Source organism: Stylophora pistillata, chromosome 7, assembly GCF_964205215.1.
Source record: "Stylophora pistillata chromosome 7, jaStyPist1.2, whole genome shotgun sequence".
In the NCBI taxonomy this organism is placed as follows: Eukaryota; Metazoa; Cnidaria; class Anthozoa; order Scleractinia; family Pocilloporidae; genus Stylophora; species Stylophora pistillata.
In genome coordinates, this window is record NC_142525.1 from 4,297,977 (window position 1) to 4,323,887 (window position 25,911).

Genomic DNA, 25,911 nt, shown 5'->3' on the forward strand with positions numbered 1-25,911 from the left:
AGAAATAAAACCACATTCTATTGGTTATTAGTTGTGAGGACATAACTGCAACGGAAGACACAACAGCAAGGTTACAATGCGTGACATTGAATGTGATTTGGGCACATCCCTGGTAACCAGTTCCTCAGTTGACTCCATGGCTCTGAGGTGAAGCGTAGGGTGGTGTTGATCTCTGCCTCGAAAGACTTGTTTGACGTTTTCTAAGCGGACGATTCTCGCCAAGGTAAATTCATTCATTTACCAGATACATACGTTTTAACTTTTTATTACTAGCGAGGGAATTGTCTTAACTCTCGCGGCTACTTGTTGCCTCGAACTTCCTGTTTGTCGTAGAGATGTTCGTATTTTACGAATTGGTGCGCATAGCTATACTTGATACCCTTTATTCAATAGCTTGTTGTGTCGATTCACTTATTCGTTATCATTTTTACGAATTTGACTAGATTTGTTCTGCTTCTAGCCATGAAACATTTGTTATAAAAGACAGATTTATAGAAATCGTAGCTTTGTACTTCCGTCAGCACTTTCTGTTTGCAGGAGACATGTTCGGGCAAGATTTCCGTGTAATCCCATACTTCGTTAATTATTCATAAAAGAAAGTAGAGGCAAAACAACAGATTACCTTCGGGATTACACCTTTGGTTTGACTGGTTTAGGGTTATCGGAAATCTTTCCCATGTTTGTATTTTGCGATTTGCTGTGAATGGTTGTACTTGATATCTCTCTATTCAGCAGTTTCAAGTCAAGTAGCGTATTATTTATTATTTTGGCTGGATTGTTTTGACTGCTAGCCATGAAATGGCACTTCTGCTTGCTCGTTTAAACACGAAGGTGTGCTGTAAAAGGAGAGGTCCCTTAGGTGCCTGGTAAATGAACAAAAGGAGCTAAATATGAGATATCTATTGTTTACTTCCACCAGCATGGTGGCAATGATGTAACGTGTGAACCGCCTACTTCGATTTCAAATTTACTGTCACAAATAAAGACAGTTTCCATCGGAGAAAGGAAAAACAAATCTCAAAAGTTCTTGTAAAAGTAAAAAAGGTAAAGACCACACGTGAGCCATGTGGCTCGTCAGGCCAGCACTTATAACTCCAGTTTCCATAGCATGAAGTGACTAGGAGTACTTCTACTCCCCCCTGGATGGGATGCCAGTCCATCGCAGGGTTACCCCCAGCATTAAATTGCCAGTACCCATTTATACACCTGGGTGAAGAGAGGCACTGTGAGAGTAGAGTGTCTCGCCTAAGAACACAATACAATGTCCCAGCCGAGGTTCGAACCCAGACCGCTTGATCCGGAGTCCAGCACACAACCATGAGGCCACCACACCTCCCACACAAAATAAAATTCTTGTATTGTGATGAAAACATAAAACAATATTGAGGAATGCGCCCGCTGATCGCTGCTTTGGATTAGCTATAGCTCAAGCTGACTTGACTCTAAGAGTTCTACATCACACGACGATTGATTGACAAAAAATGGTCCAGAGGTACCTAAGGCAGCTCTTCTTTAATAGTGTGCCTTCATGTTTAAGACATCTTCGTATTTGCTAACCGTCTGTTTATTTGTGCCGAGCGACATACTGTAAAATGTTTTTATACTCAGTAGTGTTTGATGGTAATTGACCTATCATCCAGATATTATTCTCTAGAATCTGGTTGCATTTGATCTGAAAATTGAAGAGATACTTGTATTAATTGTTTTCCCTGCCGTTTGTAATTCGTAACAAGAAAACATGCTGTGATTGGAATCTTGAAAATAACTAACACATATTTTGAAGGGAATCTGCTTACCCCAATCGGACTGCTGCAGTTGCTTGTTGTGATGAAAAATTCAAGTTTTTACTCGCAATCATGTAGGCAAAAGACTGAAAAATTAACTAGGTCCCGTGGAATTAAAACTGAACAAAATATTGGGTAAAAATTGGTTAAAAAAGGGTAAAAATTGGCGATGAGTTTTCCAGGTGGGAGCATAATTACAGAGGTGTGCCACAGGGAAGTGTCCTAGGACCCTAATTACTTTTTAACATATTCTTAAATGATATTTTCTATTTTATTACAAAGGTTAAGCTTAATGCATACCCTGATGATCAGCAATTATATAGCTTGGATAGGGATCACTTTGCCCTGTATGATAGGATGAATAGTGAACTATGGATTGCTGTCAATGGGTTTAGGTATAACGGTCTTATGGCCAATCCAAGTAGTAAATTTTATTCTCTCATACTCGGAGAAACTGATCTTAATTTTTCATTTATAGTTGATGGGGTGATAATCAAGCAGCATGATGATATAGATCTACTAGGAATTAATATTGACTCAAAATTTAGTTTTTCGAAGCATGTATCCCATATAATTATGCGAAAGGGTCAATAACCAGTCTATAGGGTCATTGGTCGTTTTGGAAATCTTCTCTTTGGATCCATACGGTTGCATTTATACAGGGCATTTATACAACCTATCTTTCAGTACTTTAGTGCTGTATGGCATTATTGTGGAGCACGGAATTCTAATAAGCTAAAGATAGTAAATAAGTGAGTGCTTCAGCTAGTCCTTGGAGACAGATCAAGTTCGTATTCAGCTTTACTGAACAGGCTTGATATGGTATCACTAAAAGATAAAAGAGTCCAGGACATATTAAGTATGGTTTACAAAGGCCTTTACAACATGGCTCCTGGGTATATCGCATCACTTCCCAAAGAGCGCAGTCAAAGTGCATATAATTTAAGGGGTAGAAGGAAATTACAGATACCAGCGGTGAAGACTAGAACTTTTGGACTTCACTCTTTCAGGTATCTTGCCACCTCTGCATGGATCAATAGCTTATCAGATGAATTAAGAGTGTCAGACAGTCTAGCAGCTTTTAAACGTGCCATTAGGAGTTATATATCTAGTGGGGATTAGTATATAATTATTAGCATTTTTATATGAGGTTTTAAAAGAGTATTTCAATTTTAAAACTATTGTCATTTGTTTGTAGTCATTTGTTTGTAGTTATATGCTCGGAGATACTAGCACACGTAGTGCTATTCATAAATCCGAACGGAAATATAAAGTTTACGTTTGTATGTATGTATACAAGGTTGCAGTGACCTTCTCTTGTGCTTCTAAAATGGAAATGTGTTTTTTTAAGTAGTTATTTAAAATCAATTTTTTAGTTTAGTTTAATCCATTCGCCACGGGAGTGGCAGGAGAAAGGAACAGAAATTACGTCCCAATTGACACCTAACCCCTTTGTACCCAGCATCCCACCCCGGGGAGGACATCCATAACACAGTAATCTCATGCGTGGGAAATTAATGTCTCCTACCCCCAACCTTGCAGGAGACGGGACCTCCATTTATTCGTCCCTATCCAAGAAGACTAGAATATCTAACCATTTCCAGATGTTATAGAAAGGTAGCAAATTCTTCTCAATTTTTTAAGACCTTGAGTGTTGGTCCGTCCGGGGCTCGAACCCTCAACTCCCCGCACAACAGTCCAGCGCACTATCCTTTGGGCTAACTGGGCGGCGGTATAATTTACTCTTGGCCTGTTGTACATTATATGATAACATTTCATGGTTTTCAGTCTTACAGAAACTGTTGATACATGTACCTTAACTCCAGATGTAGTGTTACCCTTGCGTTACTTAGTTTTTGGTCACGTCACAAGTCATGCGCAGTAAGCATAGAGCGGACCTCGTGCTTTCATATTTCAACTGTGCCCCATTACAAAACGATAACACCCAAAGTTTTTGTAGATTTATCGTTTCTGTTTGGTTTTGTGCACATTCTGGCCCCAAGATCGGGATAGAGGTATATTACTTATTGTAATTGCTCTAACGTTGTTTGTCATTTAAATTCCTTTTATCTCTTACTTCATCGGTTCAGTCGCCGACATTCACTGATTTCGCGATATACTTATTTCTTCTTGTATAATGTTTATTATTCGGATTGGCTAGCGATTTTACTTATCGTGCCTTGAATCGATTAAGCTATAGTTAAGTTTTAGCTTGGTTATTGCATCCTTGTTTCAGTTTTTACGTGTTGGACCTCATTAAAGAATAACATCATTTAACTCTATGTCGTGGTGTTTGTATTCAATGTGAGATTCAACTCAGTTCATCAACCTATCGCCGCTAAACCAGAAATACCTTAAACTGCAGCTTTTTAGCCAGCCCTTTGAGTCTCACACATTCAGGGTGAGATTTGCACAAACAAATTTAACATTTGGTTCACACACTGGAATTATTGTTTCATATGGCAAACTGCTGCTATAGAGTAACCAGTCAAGTTGCCTGAAAGACATTTCGCCCAAAGTCATGTTGCCTGAAACCTGAGTCATGTTGCCCAAAATTTTTGGTCATGTTGCCTGAACAAAAGGGTCAAGTCACCTGAAGAAACAAATACTTAAAAGATCAGGCTATTAGACTGTAAATATACACAATGAAGTTGAGAAATCTTAATCACTAATTAAAAGCGCTCTTTGTTTCTGACAACACCTTTAAGATTGAAAATTAGTGTTGTTCGTTTCTAATAACCAAGCGAAGCGGGGTTTGTTTTTAACAACAAATTGAAGTGTTGCTTGTTTGGTATGTACTTGGTTTGTACTCGTGGACGTGTCGTAAGCTTGATGACCTTTATCTTGCTTTCTAACAACGGCATCGATTATAATTTATGAGGAAAATGGGAATATGTATTTGAGTAACAAATCTAAAAGCATTGTTCATTTCTAACAGGCATTTTTCATTGCTTTCAACAAAGTGAATTAACATTTCTTTCTAACAACAAAATGAAGCATAGTTGGCTTAATATGTACTTGTTTTGTACTCATGGACATATCGCAAGCTTGAGGAACTTTATCTTGGAATAGGGTGCCTATATTGTTGAGGTTGGACCAACATAATGTATTGAAGGCCCGGGATTTGTGTCTTAAAGTGGTGTCACCATACTTTTTCTCCTTTTCTTATTTTAACTTCTTTGAGGCCTACGTAGGGTAATTTTAGTTGTGATCTTTTCTATATAGCAAGCCTAAGTATGTTGTCATCCTTTGGGTCATTGCAAAGTGCAAGTCAGCAAGGGATGCGAGGCATTATTTAGCCATTGCAAAATTAATTTTTTTTTAACTTTAAACTTTATACCATGAAATACATGAAAAATATTATAGTTTAATATTGTTTTGCTCCTGGAAAATGCTTGCAGACCATCAATCATCATGTGACATCTAATTGCGGCCACCAATATATATTGGAGATACAAGAGGATGGATCAAACCAACAAATTTTGACTTTCTCTCCTTCTTAAATGGAATTTCTTTCCCAATCACTCAATGTGTCCTTGGGGGGTGTGTTCTTTGTAGAATCAATTATCCTTTTAGAAACTTTGTTGTGGGAATTGAGGCTCCTTCGTGCTTGTCATTCTTAGGGCTTTGTATTCTGTAAATGCATGGGCCCTACAGGATTTTGCACCAAAGTTTAGTTTGGTATGAAGAGAAATTCGTTGAATGTAACAGGAATGGCTGTAGCCAATGATTGTTAAACAAAATATGATAAAATACAGTTTATATTGTCTTGTTAAATAGTAATCACGTTATTTTAGTTACAAACAAATCCCTCAGGTTTTTGAATGGTAATTTTACAAAGATGTTGTTACATTGATATACATTTGTTACAGATGGTGTTTTTTTAATTAAAGTTGTTTCCATATTTGATTGGTAACAATCTTTATTAATTATTTATGTTGCTCATCGTCTGATGTGGAAGAGTTGTGGGAAAAGATTGTACTGTGGCCAAGGCAATGAGTAACCTAGTGTGAAAGCGCTCGCTGGAAACAGCATTGCGTAAGGGGAGGCAGAAGGGTAAAAAATTCCTGACCCTAGCTTGGATATCTTTTTTGAAAAGCCCAAAATCTCAGCATCAAGATCATTAAATCCAGAGTTATTGTACATGAAACTTTGCATAATGATACGTAACTACCTTCAAACAAGCAGGGTTATATATTCCAGGCCCATCAGAATTTTGCAGCAGATTTATCAATGAGAAAGTTTGTCTTTGTGCCTCGTACCAGATTTAGCATGCCGTGCTGGCCAACATATTGGTAACATTCTCTCCCTTTGATAGCACCTAAGTTTAACATGCCTTGGATTTCCTTTTTTTGTGATTGATAAACAAAGCCTGACACTCCAATAACATTTCTAAGACACTTTCTTGACTTTACCTCCATCTTGTAAAATTTAGTAGGTAATATTAATTATGACTGTTGTGTGTGAGGGATATTTGCTAAGGAGATGACTTGCCTGGAGTCAGAAACAAAAGCCTTAAAGAACAATGAAGAAAGCAAGCAAGTGATTGAAAATGCATGGAACAAGCTCATTCACTCACTCGGGTGTATATTGTCACGTTTACGGATACGAACTCTAATCTTTTTTACTTATGTAACTCTTCCGTTTTTAGCACAAAGACACTAAGAAACTTTCAATGACCTTCTATTTAATTTGTTAGCGCGCTTTGTTTGATTTCTGTTCTGTGACTAGCGAATATCCGCTCAAAGCTAGCTACATAAAGCTCTGTTCATTTCTATTTCCCGTACGTCAAAGTGTAAGAACTAAATTCGCCTTCTATAAGCAAGTAGCTCAGTTGCGAGGAGTCACTGTAGCGAAAGCATTTCGGAGCCGAACGAAGTTTAGGAGTTCTCTACCCCGGAGTCAAGATCTGATGTAAGTTACGCTTGTAATATTCCTCATTTTTATCATTTCTAGTTTCGAAGTCTTTCGGTTTTCCTTATCTCGAACCTTCATGTATCCGTTCTATAGTTTTTACCGCCTGTGCTGTACAAAGACTGCCAGCTTAAGTGAATAAAGAGTTTGATGCTGCTGCTTGTCTAAAGTTCAACACTGTGGTTATACTGGCGAACTCCGGTGCACAACACCACGTGTCTGCGGCATCGGGAACGCGACATATATAGACACTGTTGATTGACACTGTGGTAATTTTTGACATTGGCTCACCTGAGAATGATGCCATCATCATGGAATTGTCTTAATTAATGTGATATTGGGAGCACTTTTATAACAGACAAAAATGATTCTCTACTTTTCTTACTTAAGAAAACTTGTGGAATTTGCTGCTCATCACATTAATTATCTTTAATTTCAATCAGTGAAAAACCTTTCAGTCACATAAAATGCTCTCTAATGTATATTGTTTCCAACACAGAAAAATTTAGAGGTTTGTTATCAAATGGAAGCAGGAGAAAACCTTTTGAACAAAATTCATTGCGTTTCAATGCAATTATTAATTGAGCAACTCTGAGGCAAACAGTGGAAAATAAATGCAATTTAGATTGTGCAAGTGAAGAAAGATGGGGATTGCAGGGTCTAAATATGATGAAGTTTGGAAACAAATTTAATGAAGTGGAATATTTTCTTGTACTGTTTTTGTGAACTGTCTGAGGTATGCATTTATTATTCTGTGAAGTTTGATGGTAACCATTATTCTGGATTTTTCTATGACTTTCTGGAAGCTCTCGAGCAAAATCACCAAGTGTGTCTGACTGAAAAAACCTTGGGACTTTTTTTGAGTTCTTTTAGTCACTTTGATATTTAAATGCAAGTTTTGCTATAAGACTGCCAATTCCAATTCAATTCAATTCAATTATTTACTTCACACTATAAATGATATTTACAGGGTTTATATTAAAGATAAGAGAATGAGAAAAAAATAAAGGTTCTATTTGGCCATAAAGATAAGGTTAAGATGTGTATGGTGTCCAAGGTAGCGAGAGCTTTCTAGTTGGGCACCATATAAATAGCAGCCTATACTAAATAAATCAGCAGTAAACTAAAGTAAAGCAAAATAATCAAATTTTATTATGCAAAAGTTGATCTTTCCATTCTTCTTAAAGGTATTGTAGGACATATATTTATGATTGGTGGGCACGGTTTCCCAGATCTTTGATTCAGAGAATTTGAATGATGATCTTCCCATGTTAGTGGATACTCTTGGTCTAAAAAAATTGAAACTACCAGCAAATCTTGTATTATGATTATGTTTTTTGCATGCTGGGGTCAGGACATCAAGGAAAACATCTGGAATGCTATCAGTTCTATTCTTAATCTTATGTGCAAGGCAGCATATTCTGAATTTGTATACACCATCCAATTTTAAAATTCCTAACAGTTTATAAAAGGGACTAGCACTTTCCCTTGCTTGTGAAAAGAAGATGCTTTGGAGACATTTATTCTGCTTAGTACAAAGACAATTTAGTTTAGTATTGATGGCACAGCCCTAGGCAATAATGCCATAGCTTAAATAGGGATATATCAAAGCATAGTATAGTTGTTTTATTATAATTATTTCAATCTATGTGATATCTTTATTTGGTGAGAATTTCAGCATTTTTGCTATTTTGTTGTTTATATGTTGTATCTGTGGCTGCCAATTTAGGTGCTTATCGATATAGACTCCCAGTTGTTAATCTTTTGGTTCATTGTTTTCAATATTTATTGTAGGGTGGTGTCTAAGGAGAAGAAATTAATATGTAGTTAGTTTTTGCAAAATTAATAGATAACTTATTTAGTGCTCAGTATTTATAGATTTGTTTTAGCTCATGACTCATAACAGAGTCAAGGTTATGTGGGTTGTCACTAGTAAAGAATAAGTTGGTATCATCAGCAAAGCTCTGCACTGTTTATCAGTACAATTTGGTAAATCATTAACATAAAGTGGAAAGAAAAGTGGACCTAAAGTTGAACCTTGAGTTATACTACACTGTACATGTTATATTTTCATTGACAGATTTTGTGAAGTCAATTTTAATATATTAATTGGCTATGGTTTTGAAAATAACTCTCAAACCATCTATGCAAGACCCCTCGAATGCCACATGAAGAGAAAGTAGAATGTTGTGATTTACTGTGTCAAAGGTCTTTGACAGTTAGTCAAGAAACAGACCACATGTGACTTAACTGCTTTCTATTAATTTGCAAGCCTTAAAGTTGTCTGTAATTTCAAGAATAGTCTGTTCAGTGGAGTATCCTTTCCTGAATCCAAACTGATATTTGTGTAAAATTTGGTGTTTTTCTATGAAGGAATATAGTTGGTTATAAATGAGTCCTTCAAGTACATTACTGAATGGTGAATGTGAGAGAGTTAATTGGTATATCTCCACTTTTATATACTGGAGACACTGACCTGAGAGACTTTTAAGTTCTCAAGCAAATTAACAAACATGTTTATTTCTAGTTTATTTTATTCACAAGTTGGTCATAGTTATTCTTTGATTTGTAGGTTGATGGATATCGTGGTGTTGCAAAGTTATTATGATTTTTGTGTGTGTTTTGTAATGTTGCCTTCTGTACATTAATTATAAACATTTCTTCACAGAGAACATGTTTTCATGGCTTCTACCAACCCATCGCTTCCTTCTGCCAAGGAAACCTCTAATTATGCCCGGCTCTGTCACCTTCTTGTCCATGTTGGATCATTTGTGTTGAGGGGAATCTTTGACAGGGTCTGTCCACCAGAAAACCTTCACGCAGCCCTGACTGATCCCTCAAATCATGCAACGTTACAAACACTTCGAAAGAAAAGAGTCCTAAGTAACACCCAGTGGGGTAAACTATATCCTGATTCCAAATCTCCAGTTTCTTCAAGAGACTTTGACAGCTCACTACTTCTACTTCTTCTGAGGAATATCTTTGGTGTGACTTTCCCTGCCTCTGGCTGGCATAACAATCCTTCAAAATCAGACACCTCTCCAGAAGCTGACATCACCCGCCTCAAGTTCTTCAGGCAGATAGTGTACAGTCATGCTTCTGTTGCTTCAGTAGACAATTCAACTTTTAGTTTGTACTGGAACAACATCAAAGACACCTTTCTGCATATTGGAGGGACCTCATATGGGGATGTCATCAATCATATTGCATCCTATTGTATTGATGATGATCTTGAAAAACACAACCGAGAGCTTAGAGAGTGGTTGAAAGATGAAGACTGTATTGCAAGCAAATTACAGAAAGATGAAATGGTTAAAAAAGCTAGGAAGGAAGAGGACATGGAGGGTGCTATTGACATTTCTGAACAAAACTCAGGGATGGGAGGTGTGTGTAAATTTTGTTTAATATTGAGTTTTAAACTTGTTCTGTAGTGTTGAAAGGCAAAGTATGCTCCAGACACTGTAAGATTTTTCCTTGCAATTTAACTATTTGATGCCTCGGAGTGACTTATATATCACAGGACTTTTCCCCACAAAATCACCCCAAATCAAACATTAAGGTAACTGTAGACCTTTAGAGGGAAAATTTTGCAAATTTTGCTGCATATTCAGCAGCTTAAACATTTATCTGTTGTTTGGTGAGAAAAAAATAGAAAAAAATCATTAAATGATAAAGAAATTTTAAAGAAAAACGTATTGTTAGAATAGTTATTAACAACTAGCTAAAGGTTTCATAAATCATATTAAATGTAAGCTACTCCTTTGCTTTTTTACCATAAACTTTATCCACCAGCTCCAATTTCAATGATTTAAATATTTTGTGTGATTGAGAGTGGTTTGTCATTAGGCAACAGTTAGGCCACTATCATTGATGATCAATTCAGTTAAAGGATAGTTTATCATATGTCACCATAGTACATATACTATACATATGCTACCATAGTTTGCCATTCGTTTACCATGTCTAGGAATCTTAGGAACCAAACCTTGGGCTTAAGTTTTTGTGAATTCCCAAACCTTAAGTGAGTTAATAGGTTATGAAGATTTTACAGATTTTTTACAAAACTTTGCAAAAATGTTAACTGGTTATTATAATGCGCTGAAATGAACCGCCTCCCGGTTAGCTCAATGGATAGAGCGCTGGACTGTTGTGCGGGAGGTCGAGGGTTCGAGCCCCGGCCGGACCAACACTCAGGGTCTTAAAATAATTGAGAAGAATTTGCTGCCTTTCTATAACATCAAGAATTGGTTAGATATTCTAGTCTTCTCGGATAGGGACGAATAAATGGAGGTCCCGTCTCCTGCAGGGTTGGGGTAGGAGACGTTAATTTCCCACACACGAGATTACTGTGTGATGGATGTCCTCCCCTGGGGTGGGATGGGTGGGATATTGGGCGCACTTACAGTTTGGAGCCTCGCTCTGTTGTGCGACCCTCACCACACTCTGGTGAAAGTGATTAAATGTTTTAGGCTTTTTTTATAATCCAAAGATTTAAACTCCTCTGACGCACTCTCATGTTATGAATATCAGGAACATTTCATTCGCTGCGCTTAAAGCAAATTTTCTCAGACACTAGTAGAAGTATTGAAAAAGCCTCACTTACTTTAATTTGTACTTGTATGAAAATGTGTGGCCAAACAAGAGCTTGAATATGGCCCGACATTTGGACCACATGCAGGCCTTACATCAGCGAGACAAGAGCAGAACCAGACAGAGTGGGAAATGAATGGTAATCAACCCTTGCAAGAGCCAGACCAAGAAAATCATATGCAATTTAGGAAACAAGCTTGACACAAGCCAGACAAAAGTAGCAAACATGGTCTCGAGAATAAAGAAAATGACAGCTAATTAAAGAAATTCTTGATTGTTGAATAAATTCTCATCATCAGCATTTCGGGAAATGTAAAGAGAACAGTATGGAGAATATGCATACTGATGTTGAGTGTAAAGGATTTTAAAATTGTGCATGAAATTGTGACTTAATGACAGGCAGGTGTTTTGAGAATTGGAAGTCTAGAGTAGCTTAATGTTTTAAAACTTGTCTGCAAGTGCGCTCAAAGTTGAATTTAAGATGCATTTCAAGGTAAATATTTTTAATGGCTATATTTTTTTTTGGAATCTGAAAGCATTGTAGAGGTTCAATTTTTTATTTGAGTGTCCTTTTTGGAGTTCAAAGTCATGTCATGGTTCTTCCTGCAGCATACATTTTTGTTAGAAGTAAATTAAACATAATTTTCTCCAAATTTATTTTGTTAAGTTCGTGTGAGGGCTAAGTTAATAGTGTTGAACTGAAAGCAGTTCCCATACTATGTGTAAATTTCAAAGAAATCCTTCTCAGACAATGTTTGAATGAATTTGTATTTGGGATGAAATTTACTATCAGTAAAAATTTCATATTTTTCCATTACAGAGACAGAAATTAAGTGTGCTGAAAATAGATCAGCATTGAAAGCCAATGTCAGCCTGCCAGAGCTCAGTGTTAAACTTCCAAAAATGAGTGATCTTCCAGATACCTCTTCTGCTTGGAGCAATGTTGAACTCCCTGTTGATATTCTGTTATTAACAGTGGAGGACTGTGAGTTCTTAAGCTGCTTTGCCTACCTGAAGAAACCCTTTAAGAGTTACCACAACAGTATTGGCTATGTGTACTTTGGCTGCACAGGTGATGGTCAAGGAAAGAAACTGAAAATTGCATTGATGAGGTGCTCCAAAGGTGCAGATGTTCCTGGGGGCTCTTTGTCTGTGTCAAAAGATGCCATCTTTCTACTTAGACCCAAGGCTACTTTTTCTGTTGGTGCCTGCAGTGGTTTGAAGAACAGAGAGGTCAAGCTAGGAGATGTAGTTGTTTCATCAAAGCTGATAACAGCTGCACACAAAATTCCTCCCAGCAGAGATATTGATAACCTGATTAAACATGCGGCGGATGGATGGAAGGCACCTTTACAACATGCTGATGAATATAATGCCAAAGTGCACTGTGATGGAGTGGTTCTGAGTATCTCAGAGGCCAACAAGGAGATAATTGGCCGACATCCTGAAGCAATTGCAGTTGAAATGGAAGGTGGAGGTGAGAACCATATTGATGAAAATACCGGTGATTGATATGTAAAGGAAAACACTGCTCTGGAATTGTCCCTGCTGGTCCAAGAAAAATATCATGTAGCATGCTAACTTTGCAGGAATTATATAATGTGTATTTATTATAGTGAATTTATGTTAGGCAAGGGTAGGGTAGGAAGGTATTTTTACAGGTGAAGGTGACTGAGATGTATTTTGGCTATCCAAATTGAATATGCTCCCTCAGCATGTCAAGAATTGTTAAAAATTTTTCATCTGAAAAATGTAGAAAGTATCTTGTTAAATAGTTGTAAGCTTTAGGAATGCGAATAGTATCACGGTCCCAGCTATCAACCCTTTAACTCCCCAGACTGACCAAGACAGAATTTCTCCTTCCAATATCAATATGATATTAAGCAGACAAGTAATAAGAATAGAACAAATATCAAGAAAGGGATTATTATTAGATCCAAAACCCAATTCTCCCAACCAACATTATAGGATAATTAGATCTAGGGAGTGAAAGAGTTCACTCTAATTAATAACATTTTGTCTCTTGAGAAATGTAAACTGAAAATTAATTTTACAGTCTTGGTGTACAAGTTTTCTTGAAAACATTGGTTGCACATGTAGGGACTTACACTAAGCTCTTTCTGTGATGTGGATGTTTACCAGAAGCTAGAGGGTGAATCTGTGTGAACTTCAGTTGAACAATAATTATCACAAAGATGCAAAGAAATAAGCTTAATATATGGTTAAGAGACATGTCGGTGTTAAGAGACATTCATGAATGTTTTTTTTTTTCAGGAGTGTTTGCAGCAGCCCATGATTTTAAGACAGAATGGGTGGTAGTCAAGGGCGTCAAAGACTTTGCAAATGAAAGGCAGTCTTCAGGTGGGGAGTGGAAACAAATTGCCTGTGTGATGGCGGCATCTGTTGTGGCCAACATTTTGAGTGATCCAGTCATATTCCAAGATTGGCCTCACTTTAATGCAGGTATGACTTTTTGTTTCAGTGTTCTTTCTCAACAGGGATACACTGTAGGTCTGACGTAGATCAAAGCTTCCATAGTTTAGCGTTCATTTCCCTTATTCTCATCATGAATGACTCAGCAGTATTACTGTACAGAGAAATTAGATGCTGATCACTCTTAGGAATTCAATGGTTAGGTGTTTGGGAGAAACCTGTGGTCACATTCATTTGAGGGATGGAATGTAACAATGTATAACAGTTCATTCCATGAGCCAAGAGAAAACACAGCCAAAATAATTTTATGGAAACTTGAAGGCTTGAAAAGGTTTGACATATGTTCCTGGGCAAATTTGCAACACATCAAATTGTTTGAACCCTTTTACTCACAAGATCTTATTAGAAACTCTCCCCACTGTCTGCAATACAATGGTTTGTATGTACCTTTGGAGAAATTGGTGTGGGATCAGCTTAAAATCCCCTTATTGATATTTTTCTGTATTCTCATTACTTGTCTGCTTGACATTGTATTGATATTGTAAGGAGAAGTCTGGTCTTGGTCACTCATTACAGTTGACATCCTATTACTGATATTTTGAGATGAATGATCCAGATTTTAACTGAAGTCATTTAAAAAAAATTGGTTTCAACTGACAGCAGTTTTTTTTTGTTTATTGACAAATTTAGGTACTAATAGATTACCCCCTGAAGGTAAGTCAGACTTGTTTTCAATTGATAAGTGAAATAATTTGTGTAGTTGGTTGTATAGTGTTGATGTTCTTTGCTCACTCCATACAGTAGTTATATAATGATTATTTTGTGCACCAAAGAATTCATTAGTCTTAAAGAATTCTTCCTTCCTGCTGTCTTAGACTTTAATTAGTTTTTAGATTAAGCGTTGCAGTCCTTTACATTAAAACAGTCTCCACTTCGTCACTTTTTGCAATTTTGAGAGGTTTACACAAACTAGAAATTTTTCACCATCTACTTTCCTTTGTGATGTTAATTGTGAACGAACCTTCAGTGGGTAGTTGTGGATTTCCTTCTATAACTCATCAACCTGACATGTGGTAACGGGTATGCAGTGAGGACTGAGCACTATTTATTTCCTTCTTCTATAACTTATCAACCTGACATGTGGTAACGAGTATGCAGTGAGGACTGAGCACTATTTATTTCCTTCTTCTATAACTTATCAACCTGACATGTGGTAACGAGTATGCAGTGAGGACTGAGCACTATTTATTTCCTTCTTCTATAACTTATCAACCTGACATGTGGTAACAGGTATGCAGTGAGGACTGAGCACTATTTATTTCCTTCTTCTATAACTTATCAACCTGACATGTGGTAACAGGTATGCAGTGAGGACTGAGCACTATTTATTTCCCTGAAGAATGAGAAAAAGATAGTTGGGTTTTAAATTCTGAGTCACAGTAAAAACCCACTTACAAGAAACTAAACTTTAAGAATCTGTTGGACTAAAATTTCCCAGTTAAGTTCCCTTCATATAAGAACCATTCTAGGCTAAAATTTCAGTTTAACTGAGAATTAGCAAATTTTTGTCTTTGCATCCTGATTCACAGCCTGTATCCAAATTTTCATCATTTTACTCTCAAACTTCAATTCCAACATTTTACTTCTTATCCTACTTTGAACTTACAAGTTGAGTTTGGGTACAACTAAAAACTGCTGAAGACCATATTGTGCATCAAATGTTATAATTTGATATTCTAGCATATTTAACGAAAACAATTTTCCAACTTTTTATCATCTCATGGTGAAGTGAATACCTACAGAATGTTGCTAGACTTCTTTATTACCTCTAGGTCACATTATTGGTCTCCCCCAAAGTTCTCCTCTCCTCTAGTTTCTTTCACATGCATATTTCCTCCTCTGCTGACCATACCTCTGATCTCTGTGTTTACCACTCCTTCATCACCCCTCTAGCAAACAATTTCCACTCCCTACTTCTTCCCTGGCAATTTAGACCTATGATCTGCTTGCTCAGCACCCGAAAGGACGTGTCTACCATATCTAGAAACTATCAGCCTTTACCATGTATATCCCCCCCCCCCTGGCAATCCATGGCCATCATATATAGTGTCCCCTTGATACCCTGTGCTCCTCCTTGGCAATCCATGGCCATCATATATAGTGTCCCCTTGATCCCCTGTGCTCCTCCTTGGCAATCCATGCCCATCATATATAGCGTCCCCTTGATCCCCTGTGCTCCTCCTTGGCAATCCATGCCCATCATATATAGTGTCCCCTTGATCCCCTGTGCTCCTCCTTGGCAATCCATGGCCATCATATATAGTGTCCCCTTGATCCCCTGTGCTCCTCCTTGACAATCCATGCCCATCATATATAGTGTCCCCTTGATCCCCTGTGCTCCACCTTGGCAATCCATGCCCATCATATATAGTGTCCCCTTGATCCCCTGTGCTCCTCCTTGGCAATCCATGCCCATCATATATAGTGTCCTCTTGATCCCCTGTGCTCCTCCTTGGCAATCCATGCCCATCATATATAGTGTCCCCTTGATCCCCTGTGCTCCTCCTTGGCAATCCATGCCCATCATATATAGTGTCCCCTTGATCCCCTGTGCTCCTCCTTGGCAATCCATGCCCATCATATATAGTGTCCCCTTGATCCCCTGTGCTCCACCTTGGCAATCCATGCCCATCATATATAGTGTCCCCTTGATCCCCTGTGCTCCTCCTTGGCAATCCATGCCTATGACCTATGATCTCCTCGTGCAGCACCACACAAATATTGTGCAATGAATAGTTTTTTCCCAGCATGCTGTTCATGCCCACCATATACATACCAAGTGTGCCCTGTAAAGGTCCTACTTAGCAACCCATACCACGTCGACAATTTTGTCGCCGATCGTAGAATCTCTCATGAAGTAAGGTAAAATTACAGCTTAAAAAAATGGTTTTAAAGTATTCGAATTAAAAAATCTTTTCTACTTCAGCGTCCTTCTTAATCTCCGAAGTCGCTGCCAAGTCGGAACGCTGTTTTAATTACAAATTGGTGTTTTAAAGGTTTAACAAATCCAATACCAAAAGTTCCCGGATTGGCAACGAATTGGTAAAAGAAATTTGCAGGACTGAGATATCCTACTCTTGAGGGAATCTCCTCGAGGTCTATTTAGATTAAAGTGAATCCTTCTCACCGCAAACAGTTTTCCTTGGTTTCATTTTAGAAATTCAGAGTTATGAAAATAAGGTTTTTCGAAATTGTCGGAAATATCTATTTCTGAAATTAGTCACCGGAGGTCTTAAGTACGATGGAGTTTGAGAAATGCAGATTTTTCCATCTTTCATGGCTGTGAGTGACTTAATTGTACCGGTCAAGCGTTCGGAATGAGACGTCACGCAACTCTTAATTGTACCGGTCAAGCGTTCGGAATGAGACGTCACGCAACTCTTAATTGTACCGGTCAAGCGTTCGGAATGGGACGTCACACAACACTTGTCAAGCTATTCTGACAACACCCCACTCCCCTCTGAAGGATAATTTTTTCATGAAATCCAGTGTTGTTGTTACAAACATAAAGCGGTGGGGGAGGGAGAGATTTGTCAAGGATTATAACGAATTATAACCTAGCCACTGGTTTTCGTGCGATGTTACTGAACGTCGCGTGGGGAAAAATCAATGGACAGTTATCAAGCAATAACTACCGTCTGCTTCAATACTTTTCCTCTGATTCATTCCGTCATAAAGAAGGAAAGCCAGTGTAAATAAAGCTTGCTTAAAATTTTATCTTTTCATCTGTATTTTTTTTTAACACACAAGAAAAACAAAATCGTTTTGTTGAGTCCAGTGATAGTGGTATTAAAAAGCTGGTCGCATATACTCATCCGCCGTTAGATCAACACTGGGGAGCTTTAGCAACGACGACGGCGACGGCAACGAAAACGGCGTGTCGAAATCTAACTTTTCGTTTTTGTAACTCTTTCAAGGTTATTCTGATGTGTTTCACTTGGAAAATGCTGGCGAACTATTCAGGGACTTTATCACTACGAACGGCGTTAAAGTAAGGAGAAAGAAAGAAAAATTAACCGTCATGCGCTCACGTTCTCGAGAAAACCTAACGTTTGGTTATTTCACGTTGTTGTTTTGCCGGGAACGGCAAAGAAATGTACCAAACTGTTAAACGCACGTGCAGGGCGATTGTTTTTGCTCATTAAGCCTATTGTTTTCTGCCGTTCTCGTTGCCGTCACCGTCGTCGTTGCTAAAGCTCCGCCATAGCTTTTCAAAGAGCAGTTTTCCCACGATATCAAAAATTATCTTAGGGATTACAAAAGAAACCCTTTTCTGGTTTGCTGGCTGGTAATGTTCTTGGCTCAGAGACTGTCCTCATGATGTTACATTTTCTCTCGAAGCTTCGCTTGTAGGCCTTCTAACTTGAAGGCCAAAATAATAAATGCTGATTGGCTGAGACAGAAAACATTTTTTATTAATTTTGGTATTTGCCTGGGCGAATACCAAAAATTTAGGAAATATTAAAATAGCCTAACTGCCAAAAAATGTTATAACTTCATTTATGGCAATATTTTTTAACAGGGTTGCTTTCATTTCTTTGACGTTGTTGAACAAAAGTAAAACTTGAGTGAAAACTGAAATGGCTTTCTACAAACATACGTAACAGCGTGCAGTATTGACTTTATCAGATTTCTGAAAACATGCGTGAAATTAATCCTTAATTTTACTCGGCTCTATGCGATTACCCATGCAAATAGTCACTTTTCAGACAGTCTCTCGGAAGTGGACATTATCAGCTGATATACCAGCCGCCCAAAAAGATTTGTTTACCTAACTTACTTGATTTTCAAGGGAGGAGTGACGCTTTAACGAAACAAACTTTTGTATCCTTTGAATAGGGATCGATTTGTTATCTGATAGACACAATAGACACTTTTCAAGCTCTGTGCTAGTTAATCTCCCTGTGCTGAATTCGATAGAAATTATTTAAACTGCATTTCCTCGCGTTCGCATTATTAGTAAGACATTTTCCTTTCCCTTTTTCTTTAGCCGTAAGTCCCTAAACAACAGCTTTAAAAGTTCAACCCTGTGGAGTAAGAATTAAAGTACTTAAACTCTTCTCCTCGCGTTCTTGTTATTTACTACTGAAGTATTTTCCCTTTCTTATCTTTCAGCCATGAGTGCCTACACTACAGCTTTAAAGACTTCCATTTTAAGCGAAACGGATTTCCAACCCAAACTGTTGGCCTCTCACACCATTTCCAACTTGAAAACGGATGAAATATTCACTAACCTTCTCATACAACATGGAAGAAAACGCCTCACCAGGAATGACGAGACATATTCAAGGAGTGAAGAGCTTAAGTATTTCGGAAAAGTCAGCGGTACTCCAGTTAAGCACTGTGATGAAATATTTCTTGGCACGAGTAGTGATCAGGAGAATCCTAATTCTATTCTTGTCGTTGGGAAAGCAGGCATTGGGAAATCTCTGTTTTGCCAAAAGCTGATTCGCGATTGGGCCAAAAACGAATTGTTCCAAGCAAGAGAAACCGTTAAAATCCCAAATTTTAAATTTGCGTATTTGCTTACCTTCCGTGAGTTGAATTTGCTTAATGAAGAGCGTGTGACTTTAAGAGAAATCTTAAACTATTCTTCGATTTTAGAAGACAACTCTAACATTGATGACGCTACATTTGAGTATATTGTAAGTCATCCCAGGGAAGTTTTGATTATCCTTGACGGCTATGATGAGTATACCAAGCAAGATTATATCACTGGAAACTCGGGAAAAGGACATTGGAATAACGCTAGAAGTAAAATGCCGGTGGCCGCATTATGTTCAAAACTCATCAAGGGTAAGATGCTGAAAGGTTCTGTCGTTGTTGTAACCTCGCGGCCTGATGAATCGGATAAGCTGGGAGGAATCCGTTTTAAACGGTACGTAGAAATTGTGGGATTTTCTTCACAACAGGTTAAAGAATACATTGCAAAGTACTTCAAAGAAAACGAAAATATGAAGAGCGCTGTGCTTGAACATGTCATGAAGAATGAGAACCTAGTCAGTTTTGCTCATATTCCTATGCTCTGTTATCTGTTGTGCTTCGAGATGGAGTATACTCTAAACGAAACAAGAAATCCTCGTGACCTTCCTGTCTCAACAACCGACATTTACACAAAACTTATTGAGATTTTTGAACTTAAGCACTGCGCCGAGTCAGAATACAGACAGAAAGAAATTGCTGAACAATTCAACCTTCCTCCGGTTATTAAAACCACATTAGAGAAATTATCAAAACTAGCGGCAAAACTTCTGCTTGAAAGGAAGCCAACTTTTGATGAAAGCGAGATAGAAGGCGGTTTTGAGTTGGAAGAAGTCAATAAACTGAAAGGTAGCGGTCTTCTTTACTGTGGTCAGCCTTACAGGACTGGTTCGATCAGAACCACGAAACACTTCAGCTTCACACATCTCACTGTCCAAGAATTCTTAGCCGCCCATTGGTTTGTAAAGGAAAATTTTATTCCAGTCGTGAAATGCTCTGAAATGGTTTTCCAATTCATGGCTGGCATTTTGTCAAGTGAGAGAAAAGAGGAACTGATGGAAAAGTTGTTGACCAGTCGTCAAGTTTCAGGGGATGATACTGGATTTCTCAGAGCAAAGTGTCTGAGTGAGTATCAAGACAAAGAATTCGCTAAAACGTTTATTAGGAATCATCAGCAAGCGTTCAGTAGTTCAGACGGCGTCATGTATTTTGAAGGTTTATCAGATATAGACAGCATTGCATTATCATTTGTGTTGGACATTATCAGTGAACTAAATAAAGAGGAAGCTAGAGAGGCACAACACAAATGTTCTGATAAGTTCGTCCCAGTTAAGAAGTTGGAGCTTTCACTTCCCCACCTAACAATGTCTGGAATACAACAAGTCTGTAATTCACTGCTCAATGAAAACTCTCTTGTGTCTGAATTGGAAATAGGAGGATCAGCCGCAACTACCACTAATAAGATCTGTACCAGTGTTGCCAGTCTGTGTGAAGCTTTACAGCATCCAAGCTGTAAGCTAACCGGACTAAACCTGCATCTTAATGATATCACTGATACCGGTGTTGCCAGTCTATGTGAAGCTTTACAGCACTCAAGCTGTAAGCTAACCACACTAGATCTGAGGGATAATAAGATCACTGATACCGGTGTTGCCAGTCTATGTGAAGCTTTACTGCATCCAAGCTGTAAGCTAACCACACTAAATCTGAGGGGTAATGAGATCACTGACACCGGTGTTGGCAGTCTATGTGAAGCTTTACAGCATTCAAGCTGTAAGCTAACCACACTAAATCTGAGGGATACTGAGATCACTGATACCGGTATTGGCAGTCTATGTGAAGCTTTACAGCATCCAAGCTGTAAGCTAACCAGACTAAGACTGAGTTATAATGAGATCACTGATACCGGTGTTGCCAGTCTATGTGAAGCGTTACAGAATCCAAGCTGTACGCTAACCAGACTAGATATTCGGTGTAATGATTGTATTAGTAAGTTAAAAAAGGAATCTCTTCAAGCCATAGTGGACAAATACAGACCAGGTTTTGAGCTTACAATTTAGAAATATAGCTATTTAAAGCACTTTCTGTAAAAGTGCGAAGCAGCGTCAAACTAATCTACATCATTAGCTTACAGGAGATCTCGCCAATTTATTTTAATGATCTTAATTTTAAGCTTAATCTTGAGAAAGGAACTGTTACGAAATGGTTGGAAACAAAATATTTTGAATCATTACGGATCATAGTAGAACTTTATGGTAAAAGGCTGTCGTGAAAGCAGCTTGAAGCCTGAAAACGTTAATAGTTTCTGTGGACTTGATAGTTTATTATTATAGGTACTCAAAGTAACTTTTGTAGATCTTTTTTTCTGGGTCAACGAGAGTTACAAAGTACTTGAACTGTTATAACTCAATGTGAGTAAAATAAAACGATTGTTGTAAACAGAATCGCATTGAATAAAGAATTTGTTGATAGTTCGCTCGCTGGGAATATATTGCTTCCTATACCTTTGGTTTGTGGGTTTAATTGCCTGAACCTTTTTACTCTCAAGATCTGATTGTAAATTCTCCCCTCTAGTTGATACACATTTCCTAGTTAATTAGTTACGAGAATTTGGTGTTAGATTTGTAGTACTAAGTGTTAAATTCTCATTACCTGTTTGCCAGATAATATATGGATATCACAGGGAGAAGTTACATGTTAATCACTTATGGCATTTTCTGAAAAAAGGCTTGTTTTCTTGCACTTACTCGATTTCGAACTCATTCTTGAGCCATTCTTGAGCCGAGCCAATTATTGCAAAGATAGGTTGCGGGATTAAATTTTTTATTGCGTCAACCAAGCCAATTTATCGTACAGGTTTATGCCTTCAGTAGTTTTTCGTTTTTGCATGCACCGTTATAGGAAGTAAAACCGAAGGAGAGTGCAGATCACGGTTAAGTTGTTGAAGTGAGCGCTAACAGGAAGTTTTAATTATTTAACACAAAAATCGCTCTCTAGGCCATGGTGACACAGACTTCAGATTCCACGTTGCCCTGTATATGCTACGTAATAGATTGCAGATTACGTCAAAATGTGGAAAGGAAAAAAAGTTAGCACACTAGGCTCAGTCGAGTGTGTCACTAGCGGATGTGAGAACCGCGTTCCAAAGGCCTTTGCCCTTAGTTCCCACCTCAAGCTCCACCCCTTCACCTCGTTAAGTTAGTGACGAGCTTTTGTTCGGCTTAGATAACAATCAAGTATGCGGCATGGTCCTGGTCGATTATCGAAAGGCTTTCGACATGGTGGACCATAAGCTATTGTTGCGCTGGTTGGAGCTGTACGGTATAGTCACCCGGGAGCTTGCCTGGTGTCACTCTTATTTGTCGGATCGGAAGCAAATTGTCCGTGTAAATGGGAGTGAGTCTAGCGAAGCTTTGATGTTGCATGGAGTCCCTCAGGGCAGTATTTTAGATCCTTTATTTTTCATTTCGTTTATTAACGATTTGCCCTTGTATACAAGTGCTCAGTTGGACCTTTACGCAGACGATATGGCTGTCAACGCTTTTGCGGATGTGAAAAACTTAGCCAACTTAAGTTCCTCACTAAATAAGTCTCTCTCTGAAATTTAATTTTGGGCTTCAGCAAATAAGCTCCCCTTAAATGAAGACAAGACTAAAGTACTCACGATCACTGGGAAAGATGTGTGGCTGATATAAATGGAAGTGACATACTTGTTACTGTAAACGGAAAACAGCTCAATAATGTGGATTGTGCTACCTTATTAGGAGTAGAAATTGACAGCAAATTGTCATTTAATGAACATATTGAGAAAGTATGTAAAAAGATGGCCTCTAGAATCGAGATACTGCGTAACATTCGAGCCTGTTTACCTCTTAAACAGCGACCTCAGTTTTATAATAGCATTATTCGCCCTGTTATGTCTTACGCCAACGTGGTTTGGGCAAATTGCGACAAAGAGTCGGTTTATTGGGTCTTAAGATTGCAAAAACGTGCGGCACGAGTTATTTCTTATGCCGATCGCACGACACCCTCAGTTGCTTTGTTTAACAAGCTAGGTTGGATTCCGTCTTATGAGCAACATAAGATAGATAAATGCATAATAATGTATAAGCGAATTGATGGGCGTTTGCCGAATTATCTTAATGAACACCGAATTTTGAATAATAAGCGGCACTCCCGCAACACTAGATATTCAAGCATTAATGCTGTTTGTCCTAAATACAAAAAAGAATCAGAGAGAGGACGCTCTTTCGCTGTTTCGGCTACAAGACTGTGGAATAGTATACCTCTTGAAATTAGGAAACTAGATTCTATAGAATGTTTTAAAAAGAACATGTTTGCCAAGATTTTTAAGGAACAGCAATGTTTGCATCATTTTACTATTTAATAATATCTTCGTAATTGAATCTTGTCTTATTTGAAATGCTTATTTTAAATGTTTACATATTTTAGCTTACATATTTACCTGATTATATCGCTGTGTAATCTGTGAGGGCCATAAGTTTATTAGCCTCTGGCTATTAAGTGCTACCCTCTTTAAATAAAGGCTTTCATTCAATCATTCATTCATTCACCCCCAACTAAGGGAAAGGCCCTGGGAACGAGGTTGACTGATGTGACTGTAAATAATGGCGTAAGAGTGGCCTAATGGAATTATTCTCACTTTCAATTCATTCCCGATTGATCCTGTCCATGTTTTCTTTTCTTATCGGCACGTTCTTTTCCTTTCTTGTTTTTCCATGGGACATTAAACCCTCAGGTCAGTATTTTAGGAAAAGCCGTCAGTGATTAGGAAAAAAGAGAAATTCTTCAAAACTGAATGAAACAAGAAAGAGGGGCAAATTGTGAAGGTGAGCAATGACTGTTGTCAGTATTTATGTGAGAGGCTTAACATAAGACAGAATACGTTTATATTATTTTCTTTTCTGGCGGCGTGTGGTGGGGGAGAGGGGGTATTTCTGTCAGGTAACGCTTGCCTGTTCAAGCGTCTGTGCAACTGAAACACGGATCAACTTCAAACTACCTGTCCACCTCATTTACATGTGTCGGAAGGCTTTGAAGAACGAGACATAACACAATAGACGCTATTCTTATTTAATGACATGTAAATGAGTGGTCGGGTATTCTGCAGTCTAGCCCAAAATACAAAGAAAAGTAAAAGAAAGGTTTGTTTCAGTGATGGGTTCTCTGCAGTCGTATAGGAAGTTCACCATGCACTGGATTTTGCAGGAGTATTTCCGTTCATTTCCAAAGAGAATACGTCAGAGAAATAACCTTAACCGTCCACTGTGGTAGAAGAGTTTAAAATGAAATCGCATAAACAAGATGAGCAACGTATCCAGCAAAATCAGCCTCTAATCAAATCATGTAGTCACCTGTATTATGGTGTAACTGCAATCACAAATTCGTCAGCGGAGAGAGGAAAGAGAGATTATGAAAAAGCTTAAAGTGAAACGCTCGAGACAGCGCTTCCTTTATTTTTCAATCTTAAGTTTTCGTTCCCGCGCCCGAAATGTCATGTTTAGAAACTCTTAACAGTAACCAATTTGCATTATTAAATCAGTTGATAAAAGCAAATTTCTCTAAAAATTGCCCTCTTTTTTCATTGTCATGGTTGAATTGTCCACAAACAACTTGATCAGTGTACCTTAAATCCATGTTATCCTTCAGGTCTGACATGTGCGCACGTGAATCTCTGCCATGCGTGAAAACCCTTAATATTTGCCTTTAATCACGTCACGTGACAGAGGATTGGGTAGAATGCATTTCTTTTATCATAAATTGTTTTCAGTCTTCTTCTTGCTGATCATTTTTGAAATTTTGATAACTCACAGTTAGAGACTAATTTGACACGAAGATCTACTGTCACCAACATTGTCACCGCGGTGCACGCTAAAGCATTTGAATTTTTTTTTTGTTTTATTTTGTTTTTGTTTTTTTTCACAGCCACGTCCTTCCAATGCACCGTGCTGGGATCTCCACTTATCTCCCAGGGACAATTATTGCACAGTACAAGTTTCACGACAAACGCTCACAAGAATTTATGCATCATACCACTCTAAGATTTACAGAGCCAGTCTTGTTTGAAATCGATTTATATGATTATTATTCAAGTGTCACGCACAATGATAGAGTCGGAGATTTGGTCCGCGTGAGTTCCTCGCATGATAGCGTGCCACTTAAAATAAGCTGGTGACGCAATCCTTTGTTTATTTCTCTCGATCACTACGCGGAAACTAAGCGGGTTTCTTGGAGTATTACTAACTTCTTCATCAAGCCTTCGGTTTCATCTCTGAGGAAAGGAGCAACTTGCAGTAGGACTTTCGTCTAACTATCAGCAAGACTAATTAATCACTGTGTCAGTCAAAATGTAAATCGTCGAGTTAAGATTTGTTTTATCAGAACATGAGCTTCCTAAAGTTGTAGAATTCAGTGGTTTACGAGTTCCGCATCAGTACGGAACTACTAAATTTGAGAAAGGTAAGTGCTATTTTGACGCTTCTTTACCCTCGCTTTTTGGACGGAACTGTTTTCGTTTCTCTTCTCTATTGCGAAATGTTGTGATAATCGCTCACTCAAGCCAAACAACATGTTATAAACAATTAATTTAAGTGTTGATGTACAGAGAACCAAACACCGCGAATGTCAA

At 38.1% G+C, this 25,911-nt stretch overlaps 2 protein-coding genes and 1 long non-coding RNA gene across 5 annotated transcripts in view; 2 read left to right on the forward strand and 1 right to left on the reverse strand.

The window, feature by feature from the left end:
• LOC111346639 (uncharacterized) overlaps nt 1-25,911 on the forward strand; it is a 327,471-nt gene that overhangs the window by 112,830 nt on the left and 188,730 nt on the right. The gene's annotated exons all lie outside the window — the stretch shown is intronic.
• On the forward strand, nt 112-21,736 carry LOC148726274 (uncharacterized). Its single transcript, XM_088727015.1, has 6 exons — nt 112-223; nt 9,367-10,082; nt 12,109-12,765; nt 13,563-13,751; nt 14,412-14,435; nt 18,897-21,736. The coding sequence occupies exons 2-6, from the start codon at nt 9,380-9,382 to the stop codon at nt 21,320-21,322; spliced, it is 3,999 nt and encodes a 1,332-aa protein (XP_088583141.1). The 5' UTR covers nt 112-223; nt 9,367-9,379; the 3' UTR covers nt 21,323-21,736.
• LOC148726275 (uncharacterized) lies at nt 14,575-15,191 on the reverse strand. The gene is made up of 2 exons (XR_015989418.1): nt 15,065-15,191; nt 14,575-14,784 (listed from the first exon to the last, which is right to left on the reverse strand). It is a non-coding gene; the product is annotated as an uncharacterized LOC148726275 (long non-coding RNA).

Excerpts from the sequence above, each read along its gene's own strand:
- LOC148726274 (XM_088727015.1), top strand. The coding sequence starts at position 9,380 with ATGGCTTCTACCAACCCATCGCTTCCTTCTGCCAAGGAAACCTCTAAT. Across the intron at positions 10,083-12,108 it reads ACAAAACTCAGGGATGGGAG|AGACAGAAATTAAGTGTGCT; the intron begins GTGTGTGTAAAT and ends TTTCCATTACAG. Across the intron at positions 12,766-13,562 it reads AGTTGAAATGGAAGGTGGAG|GAGTGTTTGCAGCAGCCCAT; the intron begins GTGAGAACCATA and ends TTTTTTTTTCAG.